The sequence below is a fragment of the Echeneis naucrates genome, chromosome 11 (genome assembly GCF_900963305.1).
Source record: "Echeneis naucrates chromosome 11, fEcheNa1.1, whole genome shotgun sequence".
In the NCBI taxonomy this organism is placed as follows: domain Eukaryota; kingdom Metazoa; phylum Chordata; class Actinopteri; order Carangiformes; family Echeneidae; genus Echeneis; species Echeneis naucrates.
The window spans coordinates 1,621,587-1,645,451 of record NC_042521.1 but is presented as its reverse complement, the minus strand read 5'-3'; the positions used below and the strand labels follow the sequence as shown (position 1 = coordinate 1,645,451).

General features: G+C 44.9%; 2 protein-coding genes across 2 annotated transcripts; both read left to right on the top strand.

Annotated features, from left to right (window-relative positions):
* Positions 1-364: 364 nt before the first annotated feature.
* On the top strand, positions 365-8,443 carry slc2a3a (solute carrier family 2 member 3a). Its single transcript, XM_029513703.1, has 10 exons — positions 365-376; positions 4,134-4,235; positions 4,582-4,742; positions 5,373-5,613; positions 5,710-5,872; positions 6,706-6,893; positions 7,228-7,332; positions 7,422-7,520; positions 7,692-7,895; positions 8,126-8,443. The coding sequence occupies exons 1-10, from the start codon at positions 365-367 to the stop codon at positions 8,441-8,443; spliced, it is 1,593 nt and encodes a 530-aa protein (XP_029369563.1).
* Positions 8,444-12,451: 4,008 nt separating this feature from the next.
* LOC115051074 (polyhomeotic-like protein 1) lies at positions 12,452-23,266 on the top strand. The gene is given in 16 exon segments (XM_029514352.1): positions 12,452-12,833; positions 14,104-14,231; positions 14,984-15,094; positions 15,187-15,258; positions 15,629-15,757; positions 15,834-15,998; positions 16,089-16,170; positions 16,262-17,056; positions 17,059-17,256; positions 18,044-18,178; positions 18,258-18,397; positions 18,480-18,570; positions 18,842-18,929; positions 19,800-20,007; positions 20,742-20,949; positions 21,040-23,266. Coding segments are annotated over 15 exon segments (2,697 nt in total). The 5' UTR covers positions 12,452-12,833; positions 14,104-14,108; the 3' UTR covers positions 21,192-23,266.
* The last annotated feature ends 599 nt before the right edge of the window (positions 23,267-23,865 follow it).

Below are 23,865 nucleotides of genomic sequence, written 5' to 3'. Positions count from 1 at the left end.
CAGCTTTTATCCGGGAAATGTCGGAGTGGGTGGGATTCTGCATCCTGCTCCTGTTTGACCGACATGACGGACAGGAAGAGATGAACCGGGGAAAAAAGAAACACTTCTGCTCATCTAATGACTTCATGTGTACTTCGTGTCTACACTGTTAAATTCACGTTATTGATTATCGGTGATTGGTTTTCTGACGGAGAGGCAGGGAGGGGAATCAGAACCACGGACAGCGCCTACTGAGGTTGTTCCATTTCCTGCAGCTGTCAGCGCTGGCGGGCGGGTCCTAACTCAGCAGCCAATCACCTGAAGATATCAGCTCCTCTCTGCGGCTCCCATCCGGACTAAAGTCGGCCTGGTGATCATCCAGAAGATGGAGGGGCAGGTGAGAGCTTTTCTGGCCTTCAGCTTTTCTTTCATTTCAGGCAGAAGATTCATTAAAGCCAGTTTAACAGTTGTTGTAGCTGCAGAGTTGGCCTTGGCTGGTGATTGTTCTTATAAAAAGGCAGTGTGGGCGGTGTGATCCTGTGTGGATGGTATCATAACTCTGAGTCGTCCATGAGTGCTGCAGATGTGTGTGTGTTTCCAGTGTCTGATTTTGAATGTTGTGTGTTTACACGACGGTCATGTTTGTGTTAAAGCTGGAAGGTGTTTTGCCCCCAAACATCAATGAAAATGTTTTGGTCTGTTAGTGATGCCAGACATCCTCAGAAAACTGCAACAGAAAAGAAAGCAGCCCTCAGACTCACTTTGTGCTCTTGGGGAGTCACATCATCTTTTCTTTTATGTTGCTGCTTCACTTTCACATCTGTCCGCTGGGGTTTTAACGGGCCTATAGGAAATGAAGGAAATCATTATCCACAGGAAAAGAATGGAGCAGAGTGGAGTAACAACAGAAAATCAAACTATGGTCTGTTTTTCCAGAGTACTCCTAAACACCTGGTATCTTATTGTGCCCCAGAGATCACACACGGCACCAGATAAACAACAGCCCCTCCTTAGAAATTAAACCAGTAATATGTTTAAGTCTGTTGGTTGATGATCTGTTTAAAGGATCAGATCCCCTGATTGACTGACTGAGCTGTTGTTCATAGAGCTCCAGAGAGAAGCCTGAGAGGACTAACAACGACTGAAAAAAAACACAAATATATAGTCTTCCTGATAAAATCCAGAAAAGTGTAAAACATGGGACCTTTGACCAAAATATTTGTGCACCACAATAAATAAAAAGAACTGTGATTGGATAAAACTGACAGTCCAGACAAAAGGTGAACACCACGATGAATGACCTCTGCAGCCTGTGTGTGTGTTTGTGTCTTCACAGGTTAAGATATCTGTGGTGCTAACGTCTGGAGGTGTTCAGTAACGACCCTGAAGGACGTCCAATGCTGCTGTGATTGCTCATGTCAGATATTGAGCAGCTGCTAATGTTATTGAATTAATCTGCAAAACAGATCGATACAATTTTACCCTTTTTCCTCCAAAGCTGAGCTGATTGACACGGGAAAGATAAATGGTGAATGTGGTGCAGAAGTGGGTCAGATGTGTATTTGTGTGTACGTGTATGTGTGAGTGCTACGGTTACTTTCAGCGTGCGTCAATAAAGCTATCACCTTTGTGCTGTTGCCATGGACACGAAGGAAAGAGGATGGGGGGTGGCGATGGAGCAATGTGTGTGGTCTTTGATGGACGATGAGAAGGATAAAACCTAGAGGATGACACATGTGATGGTTTCACCTGAAACACCTGAAGGAGTGTGAACCAAACAGGCTCTTTTATTTAGTCTGAAGCACACACGGAGGCGGCATGATGCTGGTTACCATGGTAATGCAGCATATTTTCTATAAATCTGCTGCAACAGGCCACTGACACAGAAGTTTGCTGTTCATTCAGAGGCTTTTAGCTGGTTAATTCAGACCATTATTTTACTTTGAAGCATTAACAGATCCCAATTACTGAACTCTGATTCTGAGAGAAATATTCCATTACACGGACAAAATGGAACATGAGCCCACGTGATGAATGTTTGTCATTGCAGGATTCCAGGTCTCGACCTGGTAGTGTAACTAGAGGAGTGCTTGTATCAGTGTTTGACCTAGAAACATCTGTCATTGAGCTTTACCTGAGACATTTGGTGGCTTCGTGTGACCGATAATTCTACTGAGTCACTGTGACTTGACAAAAAAAAATAAACAGTCGCTTAGGAAGACGGGAAAAGAGGAAATGTGTGCATGTGAGCACTGCAGCACCACAATGATAATGATGAAGGTGATGATTCCAGACAGATGTTGACAAATCAGCTTCCTCCATCTGAAATAGTAAAACGCTGCCCACAGATTTTCAGGCTACGTTCAAAACCAACTCTACTGTTATCATGGTGGGAGGAAACCAGAGAACATGTAACCTCCAGAAAGGCCCGGGAACTGGACCCACGACCTTCTTATTGTGGGGCAACAGCACTAACCACTATGCCGCCGTGCTGCCCCAGATAAAAACTGCAGTTTTAGCTGAATGCATTTACGTACACGCCCACAGAGGAACAGCAGCTGTCTGTCTCATTGGTCCATCAGATTATTGACTGCTCTTAAATGTCACCTAGATCCTCAGGGGAATGTGTGCAATCAAGGGACGAGGCAAATCGGTGAAAAGAGCAGATTTCATTAACCTGGAAATTTGGAACGGCTGGAAAACATTCCGGTTTACAGACAACTGACTGACTGATAATTTAACTGTTGAAAGCAAAGGAGCTGGATTCTGTTCAGCTCAGATGCAGAGCTGCATGGCGGTTTGTGTGGCCTTGAAGACTTACGCTTTGCTGCATTTTCCCTCGGTAAAGTAATAATTTATGATGGTTGCAGTTTGTCACTTTAAGGGTCAGATGTCTGAAGCAGAACTAATGCTCTGACCATCTAAAGAACTCCTCCTGCAGTTTCAGATCCTCTTTGACTCCGTCCCCTCTCCCTCTCCTCTGGTTGGTCATGCGCAGCCGGTGCCCCTCCATCTGGCTGCGATGTGCACTTATATTGTCTGACCTCTCTTCCTTGTTATTGCTGTGCCAAGGGCACAACACCTGAGGCTCGGGTCTCTGCACCGTCTCCGGTGACAGCAGCACATTGTGCTTCCTCAGCACTGAGAGTCTTTATCAGTGAATGAGGTAAAATATGAATGTCAGCAGAGGTGAAGACAGGGTGGCCCAGTTTCTCCTGCAGCCAATGTGACCCAAACCTCCTTCTTTGGGATCAATGAAGAGCCAGTTAATAAACGAGTACTCCCTCTTTTCTGTCCACTAAACTCCACGGTAGAATGAACAGGATGCACAAATCTATATATTAACTCTACCATAGAAAAGGGTCAGAGATCGTCCTGTAGGGATTTGGTTGGATGTATGTTGTGACTTCAGGTGACCAAAGTTAAGTGTTAGGTGTTGATTAAAAAAGGAGTTAAAACGTAAAGGTTTAGATATCTGTTAAGTACAATTAAAAAACAAACAACAAAAGTTGATTGTGGTGAATTTGTTTGGAACAGCTCACTCTTTGTACTTCACTATATTTGTTAAAGGTTAAATCATCTGAATTGAAATATGATGGTGGAAACGGACCACTATACAATCACAGGATGATATCACTGAACAGAAGCTCATTAATATCCAACGTGATTTTGTCTCATGGAGGCTTAATAATGAGTAAATGGGCGTCATGGCCTGTAGTTGTCATGACGACAGCAACAGTCCCTTCCATACGCACCTTGATTTGATTACAGAGATGGCCCGATGGCGTTCTACAGGAGAAGATGGGTGGCCTTGGGATTGAATTTCATCTGCTGATTATGTTCAGGGAAAGAAATCATGGCAAAGCCAAGAGAGGAGGCAGCCTCCCGTTTTTGATTGTTTAACTTATCGAGACATTTAGATGGACACTGTGAGTCGATGAAACGGTGTATCAGTATGTAGTCTGAGCACGAGCTGCCCGTTTGACACTTGATATTGTTTATGAGCTTCACTGGCGTCAGCATCACTGTTTTATTGCATGTGTCTGCCGGCGGCCATGATATAAAATCCCATTATGAGCTCAGGTTTGATATTTTTTTGTTTTGTCTGTCCCCTTCACTCCACCCATCCTCCACCTCCACCCTCATCTCTCCAGGGAAAGCATGTCACAGGTTACCTCCTGTTCTCCGTGGGCACCGCTGTCATCGGCTCCCTGCAGTTTGGTTACAACACAGGGGTCATCAATGCTCCCGAGCAGGTTGGTGACAAACAAACAAACCCGAGAGACGAGAATGAGTCTTTGAATTATTGTGTTGATCCCTAAATGACAGTAGGTGGTTACCAGGAGCTGATCAGGTCTTCTTTTAGTAGAGTTAGATGAGTTTACACCTTGTCTTTATTTAAAATTGATTATTTTAGTTGAAATTAAGGAGGAGCTTTAAAAGCCAATTTAGCTCAACTTTGTTAGAAAATAGAAATACTTTAAATAGCTTGTTTAAAAACAAATCTATTTTTACTTTTTAACTCCTGAAATTATTCCAACGCTACTCACTGCCCGACTTCCTACATCTATTTATCTCCCTATCTGTCATCTCTCCTTTCAGAAACTGCGCTCCTTCTTCAACGACACCTGGGTGGAGCGTTACGGCGAGCCCATCAGCGCTGGCGTCTGCACCATTGTTTGGAGCGTGGCCGTCGCCATCTTCAGTGTGGGCGGCATGGTGGGCTCCTTCAGTGTGGGTGTCATGGCGGACAGATTTGGCAGGTAGGAGGTGACATCGGATCATACTCTTTGTATAATACTTGTTTTGTCATCATAAACATCAGCAGAGTGTTTCTTTACTTTCAGTGTTTTCTTTGTTTTTTTTTTTTGGCTTTTAATGGCTTTGTGTGTTTCCTGTGTGGTTCAGTTGAGCCATTACTCTTAATGGACTTAATGAAGCATCCCATCGCTCGGCCTTAACGCTCCCCAGAGATCCCTCCTTTTTCCATTTGCCTCCAACTTTCATCCTCCTTCTTAAACCACAGACTGCTATTGTTTTGCAGTAAGACAGATTAGATTTCACAATTAAAATACATTTCACATTCAGGCCCTAGATTTTTTTTTTTATCACATCAGATCAACCAAACAATGTACACTTTTCTCATTCCATTAAATGCTGTAATAATCTACAGGGGAAATTTGGTTCATTACAGATTTACATACATAAGAGTTATAATTTAGATAGAAGTCCAAAGTAAAAGATAAATGTTCAGGTGAATGGGCTATGAATAAGTAAAGACTATGTGGAAATATCCAAATATAAATAGGTAAGAGTTGTAGAGTTTTTGGTCATGTTGTGTTTAGGAAACTAGAGTAGACACTATCAACTCTTAACCTCTTCCTCTTCCTCAGGCGTCGCTCCATGTTGCTGGTCAACTGTCTGGCGGTGATCGGTGGCCTCCTCATGGGCTTCTCCACCATGTGCTCCTCCTATGAGATGGTGATTGCTGGCCGCCTGGTTATCGGTCTGTTCTGCGGCCTCTTCACCGGCCTGACTCCCATGTACGTGGGCGAGGTTTCACCCACCCACCTCAGAGGAGCATTTGGCACGCTGCACCAGCTCGGCGTGGTGGTGGGCATCCTCATCGCTCAGGTCGGTACAAAGCTTCCTGTCCTGTTGATAATCACATTTGGGTTTTTAAGCGCGTGTTGTGAGTCCGATCCTGATGTTGTGGTCCCTGGGTTTTAGATCTTTGGTCTGGAGGCTCTGCTGGGCTCAGACAAGCTGTGGCCCCTCCTGTTGGCCCTCACTGTGGCCCCTGCTGTGCTGCAGTGCATCCTGCTGCCCTTCTGTCCCGAGAGCCCTCGTTTCCTGCTCATCAACCTCAAAAAGGAAGAGCAGGCATGCAAAGGTACACACCGATACAACAAAAACTACAGTACGACTGTTTCTCCTGCTGCCCTGATTTTCGACTTTCTTTCTTCCTTTCAAACTCTGATGGTTTGGTTTTTTTTTACCAGTAATGATTTCTGTGTTCTGACAGTAGAATCTGTCACAAGTGATGAAGCATTTGGACGAGATGTGAAATGTGTCCTCCAATAACTCGTCCAAGAATCGGCAACTGAGTCCAGATGTCCCAGATTCAACTTCCTCAGAGAGACATTTCATCATTGTGCAGATTTAGATTTCTTTACATCAGATTAACCAAGAAAGGTTGTTCATTATTTGGACAACTACTTCTTTTTTTTTTTGTTTGGCCAGCTGCTAACAGCCTCCTTCTGCTCTTAATTCAACACACAGATGTCAGATTGGTATCAGTGTTGTCAGCATTACTGCATATACTACAGTCCCTGCTGATGTTTCACAACTCTGACATCTAATGCCATTACCAGCATCACTACAGTCACAACTAGTATGACTACTTCATTTCCTGAAGCTCCTCCACTGATGCTGCTGACTTTGGTGATGTTAGAAACTCTCCTGTTCCCACAGGGCAACATCTAAGAGAGAGGAGGTGGAATAGATGATCAGATGAGTCAGGATGAGGCTTTAGCCTGGAGAGCAGTTCTTCAACAGACAGAAGGTTTTGGCATCTGCTTGACACAAAACCTTTCGTGGTCGGACTGACCCACTTCAGCTTCACACCTCTCATCTGACACAAACCCAACGTTCAGATTCTGCTGTCGGTGGGCTGATTTTAATAACAGAAGACGACTCCCCTTCTCTGTCTGCTTCCTTCGACAGCGCTGGTGCGTCTTCGTGGCAGCGAGGACGTGAGCAATGACCTGCAGGAGATGAAGGAGGAGAGCGCCAAGATGGCCATAGAGAAGAAGGTGACCATCCTCGAGCTGTTCCGCTCGGCGGCGTATCGGCAGCCCCTCCTCATCGCCGTCATGCTGCAGCTCTCCCAACAGCTGTCAGGGATCAACGCTGTGAGTCAGCAACATCCATTGTTCTGATCTCATTGAGGAGAAGACAAGACAATCAGATATTTGGAGCTGATTTTTCATCTTTAATGAGCAGAACTCCTGATCAGATAAAGACAGAAACGACCCAAACACATGAGAGGAATTTTTCTTTGGTTCTTCTGCTTTACTCAGTTTATCCCTTATTACAGTGAGCACAGTCTGTAGTGAGTCACATGTGGAATTAGCTAAGTTTGAGATATTTTTTAAAATTTTAAATGACTTTTTGAGCAGAAAACAGGAGGGAAGAGAATGAAAATAGACTCTAAAAGAGTTAAACTATCTTCTCATCATCCCTCAGGTCTTCTACTACTCAACAGGAATCTTTAAATCTGCCGGCGTGAAGCAGCCAATCTACGCCACCATCGGCGCCGGCATTGTCAACACCATCTTCACTGTCGTTTCTGTGAGTGCTGCATCACCCTTTGTGTCTGTTCCTGTGTGTTTGCCGAGCGTCCGGCCCATCACTCTGTACCATCTCCCTCTGTCCTCCAGCTTTTCCTGGTGGAGAAGGCAGGACGAAGGACTCTGCACCTCCTGGGGTTGGGGGGAATGGGATTCAGCGCGCTGCTCATGACCGTCTCCCTCTTGTTGGTGAGTCTCAGGGTTCACCAACAGGTTCTCACTAATTGTCTTCAGCTTTAAATTCCTTGAATTGTGTCTGTTGTTTCTCACCAGAAAAACCTGCTCCTGGTGTTTCTGGGAGAAATTTGTCTCGTGGAATATCTGAATACTCACCCCCTCCCTCTCTCTCTCTCTGAGCAGAAGGATATCTCTGCTATGAGCTATGTAGCCATCTTGGCCGTCATGCTGTTTGTGGCCATGTTTGAGCTTGGCCCCGGTCCAATCCCATGGTTCATTGTGGCCGAGCTGTTCTCTCAGGGCCCCCGCCCGGCAGCCATGGCTGTGGCCGGCTGCTGCAATTGGACAGCCAACTTCCTGGTTGGAATTAGCTTCCCCAAACTAGAGGTAAGTCCTGGTCTGGACCGGTCTGGACTGGATGCTGGTTTGGTTTTTCTTTTGTGTAACTTAGTAGTCGTTAATGTTGTTATTTGGGTAAGTGGGCTATTTTCACATACACTTCAATAAAAACTGACTTCTTTTTAAAGAAGGTTTTTGATGTCTCAGTAAAATCTGACTTTACTAGACACACAACTTGGAAATTAATAGAGAGAATATTTTTCCATGTCCCTCCTCAGGAGTTGTGCGGTCCGTGGGTCTTCCTCATCTTCGCCACCCTCCTCGTTGTCTTTTTCATCTTCACCTTCATCAAAGTCCCGGAGACGAAGGGCAAGACCTTTGATGAGATCGCCCGGAGCTTTGGCGGCACCCTGCCTCCCACTTCCTCCTCCATCGAGGACCCTCCTGTCAGCGCCAGCGCTGCCACGACAGTTCCCGCCTCACCGGTGAAGGAGAAGGTCCCGCTGGTGGAGGCGCCAGCAGGGACCCCGCCCCCCGTGGACAAAAGCACACCACTGGAGGAAAATGTAAACTTGACGGCACAGGAGAGCATGTAGGACGGATGGTTCAAATGGGTGGCAGAGGTTATAAATGAAGAAGGATGCTGTCAATTGTTGTTTGTTATCACATTTCAGAACAATAGAAACTACAGAATAACATTTTATAATAGATCTGCTAACAGAGTTATCATTTTAGAGGCCTTGACCTTTAAAAGTCGCGCTGTCTGCTTTTATTCCTCAGATCCTTGCTGGTGTTTCTTCTTTTAAATCCTCCCTTCTTTTACCGTGAAAGGGAAGCAGTCAATGTCCAACACCACAGGTCAAATCTACGATATGTCTCTGGAGATTCAGACACACCTTTAAAACGACCAATCTTTCTCAAGACAGCTCTGCGTCTTGTGGAGAAAACTTATGTTTCCAACACAATGTGCCCAACAGGTCCAGATGTGCTGTCCTTCTTTGCAGATTAGAGGCACTCAGTCTTTGTGGAGGAGGTTCCAGTCCATTTGTCTGAGTTCAGGTCCGTGTGGAGTGAGTGAGGAGATCGCACTCTTTTTTAAATTCCCTATTCTCTTTTGAAAAGGTTCCACCGGTGCTGTCGTGGATGTTGAAGTGCAATATGACTTCATAGCTGTAGTTTCTTGTCATAAGTGAATACGCTTTTTATTCCTCTCATGTTTTAAGAAGTGTCTTCAAATCACAGGTCAAAGAAGGGATCGTTTTAATTCATGGTCGGCCTTGAGCTTCTTAGCTATGCCAAAGTACTGAGCTTTGAGAAGCACCTGGAGAACAGGTGACCTCCAATCTGTCTCCTCTGGTTGTCATCACATAAATCAGCAGCTGCCACAGGCTGCGACAGCCAGTTAAATCTAATTAACAGGGATTAACTTTGTTTATTTGAAGCATCTTTGCTGATGTCGTCTTTGGATTCTCAAAATCCATCTCTGGTTTTCATCAACCAGCTTAATGTGCAATTTGAAATTCAAACCAAAAAGTGGAAATTTAAAATAAAAGTGGATGAAACTTTTTCCACATTTTAGTCATATGAAATCCAAAAAGCAAGTCGGAATCACCCAAACAAGATGCTGCAATTCGTACCATTTTATTCAGAAAAATATAATCCAGTTTAATATGTTCAGTGGAAACACGAACCATTTAATCAAACTTTGATGGGAACACGATGGCTGAATTGTCTTACACACAAATTACACTCGGGGAACATGCAATGTATATTTTTTTGTTGAAGATTAAATAGCAAGTATTTATTTTCCTTAGAGATAGATTTTTGTATGTAGAGTATAAATAAAGTGATGCTTTTCAGACTAAGCCCTCAGAGGCCATTGGCCGCTTTGTTATCTAGAGGAGCAGCCAATCAGTATTAAGCTCCAATCAGTTGAAATGGGAACTCAACGTATTTACCGGAGGGTCACATGTTAGAATAGATAGTGACAGCCAACAAGCGATTCATGTACAAATGGAACCTAAACACTGTACTTTAAATGGACAGAACAGTGTTTTTAACCTGACAGTTAGTACTCATCTGCTTAATTTCAGCGTTTTTCTTCCATTTTTTTCACAAAGTCAGAAATGACTGTTGTTAAAATCAAAGGTGATGAGATGAAAATCTGCGTTGTGTGAATTTTCTTGGTGAAATTAAACTTGAGTGTTGCTCCTCCATCAGGAGGATTTCCTGTTCAGTTTAAAAGGTATTTATTGAAAGTTTTAGCCACTATGGAAACTTAAAGGATTTTTTTGTGATGTTGTGTTGACTTTTGGAGCTGCTCTCAGTTGTGTTGTTGCATGTTGTTTGAACCCAACACAAACGAATGTGTTTGATCCTTCGTGTGACATCACACACACATAGTTACATTTAGCAGAGCTCACAACGTTTCCTCCTTCAGAAGCCACAAAAACATGATTGAAAACAGCAGTTGTGTTTCTGAGACTGTGCACGTCGTGACGCTTTGTCTGAAAACTTGGTCGTGTATCATCGCAGCTCTGCAGAGTAACGTGTTAACAACATTGGACAGTACGTGTTGTGTATAAATGTAAGACACAAAGTTTATTTTCCAGGTTGTGTTTTGATTGTGTGGATTATTGTAGTTGGAGCTATTTTCTCTCATGACGGATTATTTGTCTGAATAATATCCATGTTGAACTGAAGGGTCCTTTTAGCTTTGAAAACATGAAAATGTGTCACCTGGTTGACGTTTCTTTCTGTTGTGAGAAAACGAGCTTCCAGGATTAATGGACTTGTGCAGATGAATGTTTTGTGGATTATTTTGGAGCTAGTGTTGCTGTATTTGACAGTGTTGTATCGTGTTTGCGTGTCGTATTCGATCGCTCCTGTTGTGGTTCAGCTTCTGTCCTTTAACACTGATTTTAAAGATTATTTCTGTTCCTCAGCTTTGCACAGATGGATTTGCTTATTTGTGACACCACAACATTGTGTTTTTTCTCTGAGGCCTGAAGAGAAACGATGGCAGAGGAAAACAGAAAACAGGGAAATATTCAATTGAGAGTGAGAATCAGTTTTTAAAACAGAAGCTGATCTGAAAAATGAAATATTGTGTTCTGTTGGTAAAACTGCTTTAAAACAGAATCAAATTGAACTAATGAGCTGCAGGTCTGTGTTTTAATTCCACTCTGGACCTTTTTCAAGTAAAATCCCAAATGACGAAGTAAACGATGTGAACGTGTGAATGGACGGAGGAGGACGCCCTGCACAGCGACTGCAGACTATTAAAATAATTGTTATTAATGTGTAAATATCTATTTTTTAAAAAGAGCACTATTTATATGTTGACTTGCGCGGTCACATGTTGTGTGTTTGTGTTTTGTGTTTTGTTTTTTTTTTTCTTTTGTGGGGTGCACACACTGACTGTGTAGAAGAAGCTGCAGCTCGTTCTGTTCTTCGTCATCGTGTTTTTTATTAGAATTATTTTTACTTTATTGTTTCACGCTGGTTGAATTTTTTTGGGGGTATCCATATTGTCTCTAATGACGTTGCCATGACGACTGCTACCAACATCCCGAGTCTCGTTACCAAGCAACGGTCAGGAATCCAAAACCGGGCTGTTTAAACGACACACGCACTTTGTTGTGTTTGTTTTGTGTTATTGTTAAGTTGTTAGATGTACTGTGTGTGCAGATTTTTACCTTCTGCGTGTGTCTGAAAACATTCACTCTTTCAGTGCTGTTTTTGCCTGAAACACCATGAAGTGATTATTTTCTGCCCGTGTGAGAGGATGAATGCGTTCAGACACAAACGAAGCTGTGACGGAGGTGAACGTGTGAACGTTCAGGCGGTTCGACGTGAAGCACCCCGACCATTTTTGTCTCGTTTGTTTGTTCTGTACAAACAAGATATGATGTTGTAGAATAAAATACTCTTCATGTAACAAGATTTCCTCTGTGGGAATAATTATTTAATGTGAATTGAAACTAAACAGATGAGAAAGCAGCAGGCTCGTCTGAAAACACAACTGAAGACATCCATAAAATGAAAGGTTACACTGTTTAATGACTAAATAATATATATAAAATAGTATAATGATAATTAATGAGTTCACTGTTCGACAGAATATATCAGTGTGTAATAATACCCACATTAATATCAGACCAGCTGAATAAATCCTCCATTTTTAATCAAAGTTTTCATACTGAACAAAAATAAAATGATAAAACTCAGACTCCTTTAAGAGATGAGTTTTATTCTGAAGGGTCGATATTTGGTGTAGCTTTAAATCTCATTCAGGTTTGTCTCTGAACAGCCAATCAGAAGAGAGGATCAGCTCCTCCCCTCTGATTGGCTGTGTGATTTCTGATGACGTAGATTTCAGGTGAGCGGATTCTGTCAGGTAGGATGTTTTTGGATTCATTCTTAGTTTTTTTATTATTTCATTTATTTAGTTCAAGAAGTTTCTTTTATTCGCGAAGTGTCCGTTTTATTTATGTGTTAATTCACTAAAAACAAAGATGACGGTTTGTTTTTTATACACAAAAACAAAAACGAGATCTTTTCCTGTGATTCAGAAATGTTTTCTCATCATTAATAATCTAATTCATTTTTACATCTTGTCCTGTGATGAGTCGGGGGCCCCTCCAGAGCCCCGGGCCGGCTCTGCCCGGGCAGCCGGTCCCCCTCCGCCGGCCGGCGGCTCCGTCATCCCGCCGCGCCGGAAAAGGGCCGATCGGCGGCGGAAGGAGGCGGAACCTCCGACCGGAGCTGCAAATTTATGCAAAACAGCAGAAACGTCTCTGCTCCTGCTGCTGGAGGAGGAAGAGGAAGAAGAGGAGGAGGAGGAAGAGGAAGAGGAAGAGCAGCTGCAGCGGAGAAGAAGAAGAAGAAGAAGAAGAAACAAACATCACGTGAAGAAAAAGCTCCGGAGGCCGCCGAGGCGTTTTCCTGCCGGTGGCCGGAGACGGAGAGCCGGAGCCGGGGAAGGTAAGGACGGACCGGCCGGGGAGACCCGGGGGGCGGACCGGGAGGGACCGGGAGGGACCGGGAGGGACCGGGAGATCCAGCAGGAACTGGTCTGAAACATGGAGGGCTGCTAGCTAACGTTAGCTGTGTGTGTGTGTGTGTGTGTGTGTGTGTGTGTGTGTGTGTGTGTGTGTGTGTGTGTGTGTGTGTGTGTGTGTGTGTGTGTGTGTCTGTGTGTGTGTCTGTGTCTGTGTGTGTTGCTGCAGGTTCAACAGAAACTGGATGAATAAGAGAATCAGTTTTTCAGGTCAGATGGAGCTCTGGTGGAAGTGTGGGATCAGATGCATGTTTTTATTTTTTATTTTCACATTTCAAATTTAGATTTTTCATTATTTTGGCCTAATTTCTGATTTTTGTGGGAAAAAAGGTTGTGGTGCGTTCTGGGGCAGTTTGAAAATGACATTCAACACTTTTAATTTATGATTTGACATCAAAATCAATATCAGCATCTGGTGAGAAATTAGACATCATGTAGACACAGTGTGAACGTGTTCCTGTTATGTTTGAACCGAGACCCCACGAGTCTAAAGTCTAAAATAGAAAGCACGTTGTTACAGCTCCTTAATGACATTCAGGAGAGTTTTACCAAAAATATTTGTGTATTTAAAGAAACTATCACTTCATTAGATTTCCCTCCGTCCTGATGTGTTTGTCGTCATGAAACACACAAATAAAAGCAACATTTCTTAGTGTAAGTGATCATTTAGCACCAGATCTCTAATCTGCAGATACCACCAAAGATAGATAGAGTAGAGATAGAGTTTATTTATGTCTGAAAATCCGTTCGTTGTTGTCGTGGATTTATTTAGTGATTATTGTGTGTATGGCCAACTTTTCTGACTCATATCATCTGATGTTTTGTGTTAATTCTTACCATCAGTGTCTCTAATTTCCACATGAATGAAGTTGTTTGTGTGTACTTCAGGCTTTTCTCTGCTAATTTATGTACTTTTCAGATGTGAATGTGTTCTTTAAAATCACGGTGATTTGTTCATTGTGGGTGTTGTCTGGGCCCATAAACGCTCCGTGTCGTCACAGGAAGCAGCTCAGACGTGGTGATGCGTTTCCTGATGGAAACGTCCGCCATCAGTCGGAAGCTGATTTCTCTTCAGAATGGCGGCGTCTCCTGCTGTGTGAGCGACGGCGTTGGTCTCTGGCGGTGACGGGAGGCTCTTCATCAGCTGGAGAGAGAAGTGCATTTGACTTATGGATGTCTGCTCTGTCTCCTCAGTAGCCATGGAGACGGATGGAGAGCAGAACCAGCAGGGGGCCCCGACCAATGGTAGCACAGCGTCCGGGACCAGCTCCCGTCCCTCTCCGATGAACTCCATGTCTCTGTATGAAAGACAGGCAGTGCAGGTACGAGTGTGTGTGAATTTGTGGTCCGTTTCCGTTCTTTTCCAGGCATTCATTGAGCGCCGCTGATGGAATTCAAATGGTGGCAAGAAAACTCCAACAGAAAGATGGACTTTGTCCTTGTGGACCAGACCGTCTCTGTGGACTGTGAACGAGCAGACCTTCATGGACCCTGAACTTTCACGTCCTAATTCAGAACCAGAACCAGATCCCCCAGATTCAGTTCTGGATTTCAGTCTGTGACAGAAGCTGATAAAAATGATTGATGATTCAGATTCTAATGAAAATATGTGTTTGACAACAGCGGGCTTCATGTGACACAGACCCAGATTTGTGTGAAGGCAGTCTGCCTAGTTCAGGAAGAGCTGATTTGTCTCTATAATTTGCGATGAATGCGTTCGCTGCGGGGACAGGAAGTGATGGAGAGCGGGTGAAGCGGGGAGCTGAAGAGAGATTGAGTCTCTCGGTTGATGGCGGCTGTGTGTAATTTTCTCAGGCTCGTGTTTCGGTGCTCAGCCATCGGTCTTTGTCACCCCGTTCACAGTAATCCAAGCCGTCGTACTCACTTTCATCTCACAACTTATTACTATATGAGCCTCAGCTCGTACATCAGGCAGCTGGCAGCAGGTTCATCAGTGCCCCCCCCCCATCCCTCCATCTCTGCGTCGGAGTTTTGACGACGTCTCACTACCTTCTTCTCTCTCCCAGCTCTTCATCATGTCCTCTAACTCATTTTTCATTTCTCCCCCCTGCAGGCCCTGCAGGCCTTACAGAGGCAGCCCAACGCAGCTCAGTACTTCCAGCAGCTGATGCTGCAGCAGCAGATCAACAACGCTCAGCTGCAGAATCTGGCCGCCGTGCAGCAGGTAAAGGTGAACAGCGTCCACAAACATCTGTCAGAAAACGAGAAGGAGGAGTCACAGAGTCACATCTCCCTTCCTCTTCCTCTTCCTCCCAGGCTACTCTAGCTGCCAGCCGTCAGTCCAGTCCTTCCAGCAGCAGCTCGTCTCAGACCACCAGCACCACAGCTGTATGTACTCCTCCTTTCCTGGCTCTTTATTCTCAGTGTTTGTCTGATGTCTCAAAAAAACTGATCAAAATGGAAAATCCATCAACAGTCTCAACAGATTTGGTGAAAGATTCGTTTCACCATAATTCAGTGTCTTCGCTGTGAGAGTGTGTTTATCGTCTACCTTTAGACCATGTGGGACTTTAAATTTACCCTAACCCTGGCAAACAGTCTGGAAGAGTACATAATGATGATCATAATAAGACATTCAAGTGACACTAAAACAAAATATTTTATATTTTTAATCTGGAGGAGGGTTAGCTTTATATTTTAATGTCATAAAATGACCAAGTGTGTTGTTATGAAATAATTGAATGCTTATTATTTTCAGGCCAGTGTAACTTCTGGAGCCGGCTCCACCACCAGCAGCCGTCCTCTGGGCGCCTCGTCCACGTCCACCATCAGCCAGTCGGTGCTGCTGAGCGGGACGGCGGGCGGACAGGGACAGATGTACCTGAGGGTGAGTCCGAGTGACCGGCGGCCGGGTCACTTCCTGTAGCTTTGGTCTTTCTGATGAGCGTCTCGTCGTCCTGCAGGTCAACCGCTCCCTGAGGGCCCCCATCTCCTCACAGCTCATCTTCATGCCTGGCAGTACGGCGACGGCTGCCGTGGCAACCGTAACCCAGCAGCCACAGGCTCAGCAACAGCAGAAAGAGGTGACTCCAACCTCCTCCTCCAGCAGCCAGTCAGACAACGATCAGGTTTGTGGGTTTGTTGCACGAGTGAACTCGTTTCCAGTCGACCGTGCAGCTCCAGCTTCACTCAGGTTTTCCTCCGTCTTCCTGGTCTAGGTGCAGAATCTGGCCATGAGGGGAGTGTCCAGTCCCAAAGGTGTTGGTGTTAAGACTGAAGCTCCAGAGAGGAGTGACTCAGGTACATACACACAGACACACAAAGGTGCACAAAGGTGTCGTTGTGTCCTAGTTGCAGTGTGTAACTTGTTGTCTGTTGTGTCTGTCTGCAGCTCCCTACTCTCTGGTTCAGCCCTCCCACCAGTCCACCCCCCAGTCTCCTGTCAAACCAAGCCAGCCTCAGCCCCAGCCCCCCCACATCAAAATCCCTACGTACCCCCAGCCCACCAACCTGAAGGCCCACCCCTCCTCTTCCTCTGCCGCCTCCTCCTCCAGCTCCTCCTCCACCTCCTCCATCCCTCTCTCCCAGCTGCTGCTCCACGGGACTCGGACTCTCACCACAGGAACCACGGCTCCCACCGCCGCACACACCCTGGTCCTCACGTCCAACGCTGCGTCTCACCCCCACGGGTACCCAGTCGGCACGGCGACCATCAAGCCGGCGGTCAACGCTCAGACGCTGGTGGTGCAGCCGCTGCAGAAGACGTCACTCAGCGCGGACAAACCGGGCCACGGGAACGGACCAATCCCCATCCAGCCCAAAACGCTGCAGGGGCTCCGTCTGCCACTCCAGCTGCCTTCAAGGAACCCCCCTCCCATCCTGCCAGCCCCGCCTCCTGCCAGCAGCTCCGCCCAACCTGCCCCGCCCCCTCAGCCACCGCACATCCCAGTCCAGATTGTGGGAGCCCGGCAGAGCACTCTGGGAAACGCCCAGGCTCTGGCTCTGGCCCGGAGTGGCTGCAGCCAGGACGGAGCCGCTGTCCTCACCAGCTCCTCCAGCCTGCTCACCATGGTGGCCTCCATCGCCTCCCGGGAGGGCGGGGTTATGGGCCGAGGGGTGGGGCTAAAAGCACTCCAGTCGCCCCAGGAGGCTCCCCCACTGGCTCAGGTCTCTCAAGTGCATCCACAGGCCAATCAAAGCTCGGGACAAAGCCAGAATGGACCCATAGCTCCAAGCCCCGCCCCCTCCCAGTCCCCCAGCCTTTCCTCACCTCCCTCCTCGCTGTCCCGTTCCTCGCTCTCCCTCCCCCTGGCAACCGAAGAGCAGAGAGGGGCGTCAGCCAGTGTCACCGCCAACGGAGACTCAGCAGGAAGTCAGGCAGCGCAGGTCAGCTGCTCCTCATTACACAGATACACATCAGTGCTTCAGTCTGTGAGGATATTTATGTGTCGGATATACAGACATCTGTTTAAGTCTGTGGCCTTCACTGTCTCCATCAGCTTCTAGATGCAGCTGTGATTAAAGGAGTTGTTTATTTGAACCATCAGTGTCACAGCAGAGGATCGCTTTAATGGCGGTCTGCTCAGGTTTCAGTGTCACACAAACAAAGGCAGCAAAGGAGAATGAGATCTGTCGATGTTTAAGGGCACAACTGTGTTTCTAGACCTGTTGTGAGAAATATGATTTGACTTTATTCACAGTGAAACGCCTCGAGGGAACTTTAAGTCCAGAACTGGAGCCGTCAAGTGATTAAGCAGCCATTTTGGCCATTTGCTGCCATTTATTAGATACAGACGGGGGTATAAGCAGGAAAAGGGCCGGAATGGGGGATTAATGTGCAGTAATTGGTTCTTCTGGTTGGGAGTTGAACCAGCAATTGTCTGCTCAGGGCTCAGTGTGCACTTAAGTTCCAGACGTTGACCTGGTCCCATTTTCTGGGAGACATCAGATCTGACTTACGGGTCCTTCATGGCCCAGCTGATCCGAAGCAAATCACTTTTCAGTAATTGAACATCCAGGAGGATAAACAGACTCAGTCCAGGTAGCTCCTCTGACCCTGACCTCTTATGGTGTCCTGTCATTGCTTTCATGTTGCTAGGCAACCAGTGGGGGCTGCAGGAACTGTTGTTGTTTTCTGTTCGCTCGTCTTCATCGTCTCTAACTCCTTTTCCAGGGAAAACAGGCGGCCGGTTCCCTGAAAGGAAAACGGAGTCAAATTCGGCCAATGACGAAGATGGCCCCTCCCCCCCGCGGATCCAGCCTGTCAGAGATCACACCACTGTGCCCCCGACCAATCACGTTGAAGCAGGTAACAACGACCCAGACAGATGGAAATCTCCGTCATGATGATTAATATGAAACTCACCTTCCTCTCTTTACTCCTCCAGCCCCCCCCTGCCCCTCCCCAGTCCTGTCAATCTCCCGTCAGGGGGAGAAAGCTCCACCCCCTCAGGCTGTGGTTAAACCTCACGTCCTCACACATCTCATAGAGGGCTTCGTCATACAGGAAGGGGCGGAGCCTTTCCCTGTGAGTACCTGGGATTTGTAGCCTTTAGTCCTCCAACAGGATCCTGGTCCGTCAGTCTGAGGGTTTGTCTGTTTATTCACAGGTCTGTGGTTCAGTGAAGGACTCGACCGGCGAGGATTTAACTAACGACAGTCCGGACACCAACCAGTCAGAGACGGTTACCACAGCAACAGGTAACAGCCCCAAAAGTAGCATGTGTCTGAGTGTTGAAATCTGCTTTGTAAGGCTCAAATTAGACCCAAAGGTGCTCAGCTCAAAGGTCAAAGTTCAACATGACAGGACTAAACTAGTTAGATAGTTAATCTTAGAAATAATATAATCAGGATTTCAAACTGACGCCTGAGGTTTGAATTCGAGCCACCACGCTGGAAGTAAAAAACATCTTCTCTCATGTGGAATGAATAATCATCTATCCTAACCTGTGCTCTGTTTCTCTTCCCTCAGTGCTTAAGTGTGAATACTGTAAAAACTTTGCTCCTGCCAGCCAGTTCAGAGGCACCAAAAGGTTCTGCTCCATGTCTTGTGCCAAGAGGTACTTCACCAAGCATGAACTATAATATGTACAGTGAAGGAAACTGCTGCCAAATTCACTCTGCGTCCTCTCACATTTTAAACGGAGCCCAAAAAACTGCTCAGAGAATATTTAGACTCTAAAATATTTTATTTATTCAAGAATTAAATTTGACTGTTTGGGGTTTAATTTATAGTTTTGATGTCCGGCAGAAGAGGGATATACAAAGTTAGACCTCTTTGTGGTCCTTGGTTCTGCATTAACGGACCTTTAACTGTATTTTTCTAGTTCATTTCATTACCAGACATTTAATTTCTGTTTTTACAATTTTCAGTTCTTTCTCTTTTCCTCAGAAAAAACTGCATCTAAAGTTGCACTAAAAAATAGCCGGCAGTTTCAGAATCTGGAGGTCTCTTGGCGTCATTAAACCACGAGCTCCTGAGTTTAAATGTGACAGTTACTATGTGAACTCTCAGGAAGCTGTAGATGTTTGTTTCACAGCATGCATGTTTTCTTTTCACTTTCCTGTTTGAATTGTGCGGTGGCGCCATTTCATGCTCATTTTTCAACAACGCATGCTGACTTACGTCCGTTCTCGTGTCAGATTTGTTGATGTTTTTCTCTGTTGAATTTGCTCAAATAAACATGTATTTATGATGTCACTTTATAAACAATGCTCTGCTCGATCTGCATTGTTTGTAAGAGTGTGCTGTCAGCATATGACTTTACATTTTCTGCTTCTGCTCTGCATTTGTCCCTTTGCCCACTACATGTGTATAGCTTATATACCGCGTATGGTGCAAAGAGATAAACACTATGTTTTGCTCGTCTTGGCTTCAGTACCGTATATGTCACTCTTTGTCTACGATACAGTATGTATTGGTTCCCCAGGTACAACGTCAGCTTCAGGCAGCACTTCTGCGTGCGGCAGGCTCACGGCCAGGGTCCGGGTCAGGATCAGACTTCAGATCAGGATCAGGGCCAGGATCACCTCTCCAACTCTGATGAGGAGGGAGGAATCGCCAGGCGGAGGGTTCCCCGCAGGACCAGCTCAGAGATAGCAAGTGCCAAGATAGCAGGGAGACCCATACCTGTCAAGGTGAGTCTGGACCACGTGTGTCTGATCGCTTCACAGCTCCCATATTAGACGGCTTTGGGTGAGGTCTGGTCTCTGGACACTGTCATGTTCAAACAGTACAACCACAAGCTTGGAAGAGCCTGTTGTCTTCAATATGGGTCTGCTGTGGATTTAAGTTTCTCCCTCATTTGGACTGAAGGGTGTTTACTAAAAACATAACAAGCTACAGCAAAAGTACAATGGAGAGGGACCTCCTCATATTTCTGGTCTGCCAGACTAAAGTGAAAACGGGATAAGAACACAGCGCTGAACACAATAACAGAGGTGCTGCTTTGAAAATACAGCTGAGTGAGCTCCCAATTACAGAGGAATCTAGAATATAAAGCCACTGAGAGAAACTTTAAATTACTGTGTAAAAGAATTTTATAATAAAATATGGAGGTACTTGTTCTCAGTTCATAACATAAACCAAAGAACTGAAATTCTTCAGAAAGTTGAAACACACAGATTCGGCCGATTTAAAGATGGCGGCTTTGTAGTTGTGCTCCCTCTCACAACATCCAGGTCTTAAAGGATCTGCTAGTCCTGATCCCACAGCTCAGCCTCAGAGGACGAGAGGAGTCCAGACCTCAGTTGGATCATTTGGATGAATACACTATTTTCAGCCGTTTGTTGTTGTCAGTTTGCTCTGTGCCCTCTAGTGGTCCATATAGTGTTTTCAAAGCACATAACTCCGCCTATTCTTACCCCCCCAGTGCCGTTCAGAGTCCAGCCATTCGGAAGAGGAGTCCAGCGGGGAGGAGGACGACGATGAGCCCATGTCCCTTTCGCCGGCGTCCTCGGCCTCCTGCCACCAGCCTCCTCCTCCGCTGCCGACGGAGAGTTCAGCTCCTGGCTGCCTGTCGGCGGTCCCCGCCCAGTGGAGCGTGGAGGAAGTGTCACAGTTCATTTCCTCGTTACAAGGTTGGAATTGACTGACTGATTTATTTAACCACCATTTACTTCGGTGCACTTTTTCGTCCTTCCCTATTTTGACTTCTGTCTCGCCGACAGGCTGCGAGGAGCTCGCCGCCCAGTTCCTGTCGCAGGAAATTGACGGACAGGCCTTGCTGCTGCTGAAGGAGGAGCATCTCATGTCCACCATGAACATCAAGCTTGGTCCCGCCCTCAAGATCTGCGCTCACATTAACAATCTGAGAGACTGATGTCCACCCCATGTTCAAAGTCAAGCCCCGGGCTTTTACCCCAAACTCTTCGTCCTGCACCCAGTTCAGATGCAGAACTGGTCCGGAGCAGCCAGAGTCCTGCAGGTGAATGTATGAGCGACAGTTTGTTTCCACAACACACAAACTGAAGCTGCAGCACTTGATGGTGTTGTTGGTATTTTGGCTCTTTGTGTTGCTCTAAGGTCGTACTTGCACAGCAGTTTTGTGAATTCCTTACAAACCACAAATTACAAAAAGATTCAAGCTGTTTCTGTGAAAAAGCAGAAATAGCTTTGACCGGGTGATTTCATTTTCCTCCTCCACTCATATGCCTGACCTGAAAAAGGTTTTGAATGTATTTTCAATGCACAAAGCACTCGCATTGAGTAAAATGAGCAAATGAGAAGAAAAGTACAAACTCATACGGATCCCTTCATCTTACAAGGTGCTGCTCGTTCTGCAGACTTTATGAGCTCAGCTAACAAACTTGGAACTCAGTTATTTCATTCATTGTGAGGGAAAGATGTTTTTTTTTTTTTTTTTGTTGATTAGTACTGAGACATGTTTGGTTGCAGCTCTTCGCCTGGTTTAGGGCCCAGACAGCACAGGATCTGACAGAGAGGCGTAAAAAATAAAGAATTCAGTTTATATCTCGAGATGACAACAAATAAAAGGCTTTTTAAGGGAAGAACCCAAAGGATTTTGACCTTTCAAATGATGTATTTCATTTAAAAATCCTAATCACTTTGTAAAATAATAAGTACCATTATTTGTAAAAGGTGGCACTTTTATTTTGGAAGTGGCCTATTCTCGAACTTACAGGGTACAGTGAAGGGGACAGGGTCCAAATCAGCAAACAGTTTTTCTCCCATCTTAACGACTCAAAGCACACCGGCAGTGGACTACAACTACTGCAGAACGCTTTTTCACTTTCAAGTTTTTATCTCACCAGAGGACTCATTGACGACTCTCCAAAATCTGTGAGGAGTTTGTTCTCTTTGGCAGTTGATGGATTCCAAACGGTACAAACAGCTGCTTGTGGCGCCGAGTGTGCGAGTGACGGGTAACGTCACGGGCTTGATTTTGTGTCGTGACATAACGTTTAAAAGAAAATGAAGGATGAGAATGAAGCTGTAACTTTCAAGGTCCCATATATTTGTGGGTTTTTGGGGGCGTGGCTGAGGGCGGTGACTGCTTTGTTGTGACATCATAAAGTACCAGAAGTCCTGATGGCTGGTTTTAAGGCTCATTTTCTGATACTTTCACAGCATCAGTACAGAACCTCGACCTGGTTCATAATCAAAGACCACATGGAGGTCTACCTTTGGACTTTGTGGGACCTTTTAAGTTTACTTTAAGTACTTTTTGTTGTTGTTTTTTATTACAAAAACTTTAAAGTCTGTTCAGAAGAAGCTCTTCTTCCAGGTAGCTAGATGTGGACCTATGTTTCTGATGGATGGGGGGAAAAAATGCCTGACTGAATGAGTGAATGTGAATGAGTGAAACTTAAACTATACTGTAATAAGTGTAAAATTTGCCTTTATATTTAAATGCACATTTGTTTGCTGGACTGCCTCGTTTAAGCTTTTTACTGTAGGAGTCTTCTCATGTTATCTCTGTGAACCTTGTGGCCTTTCTCACTAGTCTCTACAATAGGTTTAGATAAAGGCCGTCTGTTTTTTAACTGCTTTTCATATCATTCCTTGTTTTATATTAGTGCTTACTTTTTTACAATTGTTACTTCAAGCAATGACATGTGTTGCCTTTTTCCAAAAAAAAAAGAAAAAAAGAAGTGTGACTGAATAGTAGCTCCCTTGATCAAGGAAACTTGCCGTCTTCCTCATAGCTTTGTCACATAGCGTTTAACTACAAACAGTATTTACCTTCTAGCTATAGTGATCTTTGGCTTTATCGTTAGTGACTGTGGCCATTAAAGTATTTTCTTTCAAAACAGACAATAATCTTTGATAGCTGTGTGTTTATATTTCAAAGTCGCCCCTGGATTTTAGAGTCTTGAAAAAAAAAAAAAAAAAAAATAGAGCTGGTCCCTCAGCATATTGTGAAGACCAAAAAAAGAAACACTTGTACTGGGCCTCACTTTCTTACTGAAACGGTTGCAGGTTTGCTGCGATTACTGGAGTAATGTTTGTTTACAGGCAGATCGGCACAACTTCTCCCAAAAAAGTAGCACTTTTCACACAAAATGACAGTCGATTCTGTAATATTTTTTTTTCTGTTTGTTGTTGGTTTTTTTTTTTGTTTTGTTTTTTTTTTCTAATGAAGAATAAAAAATGTTTTCCTTGCAATAATCAAACAACAACAAAATCTTGGAGGGACTGGATTCAATGAGGAGAGGTTAATACTATCATGCAAATAAATAATTAAGGAAGTGTAAAACTGAGTTTCCCGTGATTTTATTTGTGAAATGAATGATTTTTTTGTGTGTTACATACCAGACTTACTGAACTGTAGCCTGAAATGTGAAATACAGGTTTATAATTTCAGCCAAAAAAGATAATTAACAACTTTCATATATTTTCTTTTGTTCAGTTTGATGCAGATTTCAGGTCCATTCCCAAAGCTGAGCAGTTTGGATGAGTCTCTGTATTTATACAACATGACCTTTTATTGCAGCTTACTTTGCATTCTTCATCTCTCTTCCTTTTGTCCATGA

Coding starts and splice junctions, on each gene's coding strand:
- slc2a3a (XM_029513703.1), top strand. Junction 4,236..4,581: donor TCATCAATGCTCCCGAGCAG/GTTGGTGACAAA, acceptor CTCTCCTTTCAG/AAACTGCGCTCCTTCTTCAA. Junction 4,743..5,372: donor ATGGCGGACAGATTTGGCAG/GTAGGAGGTGAC, acceptor CCTCTTCCTCAG/GCGTCGCTCCATGTTGCTGG.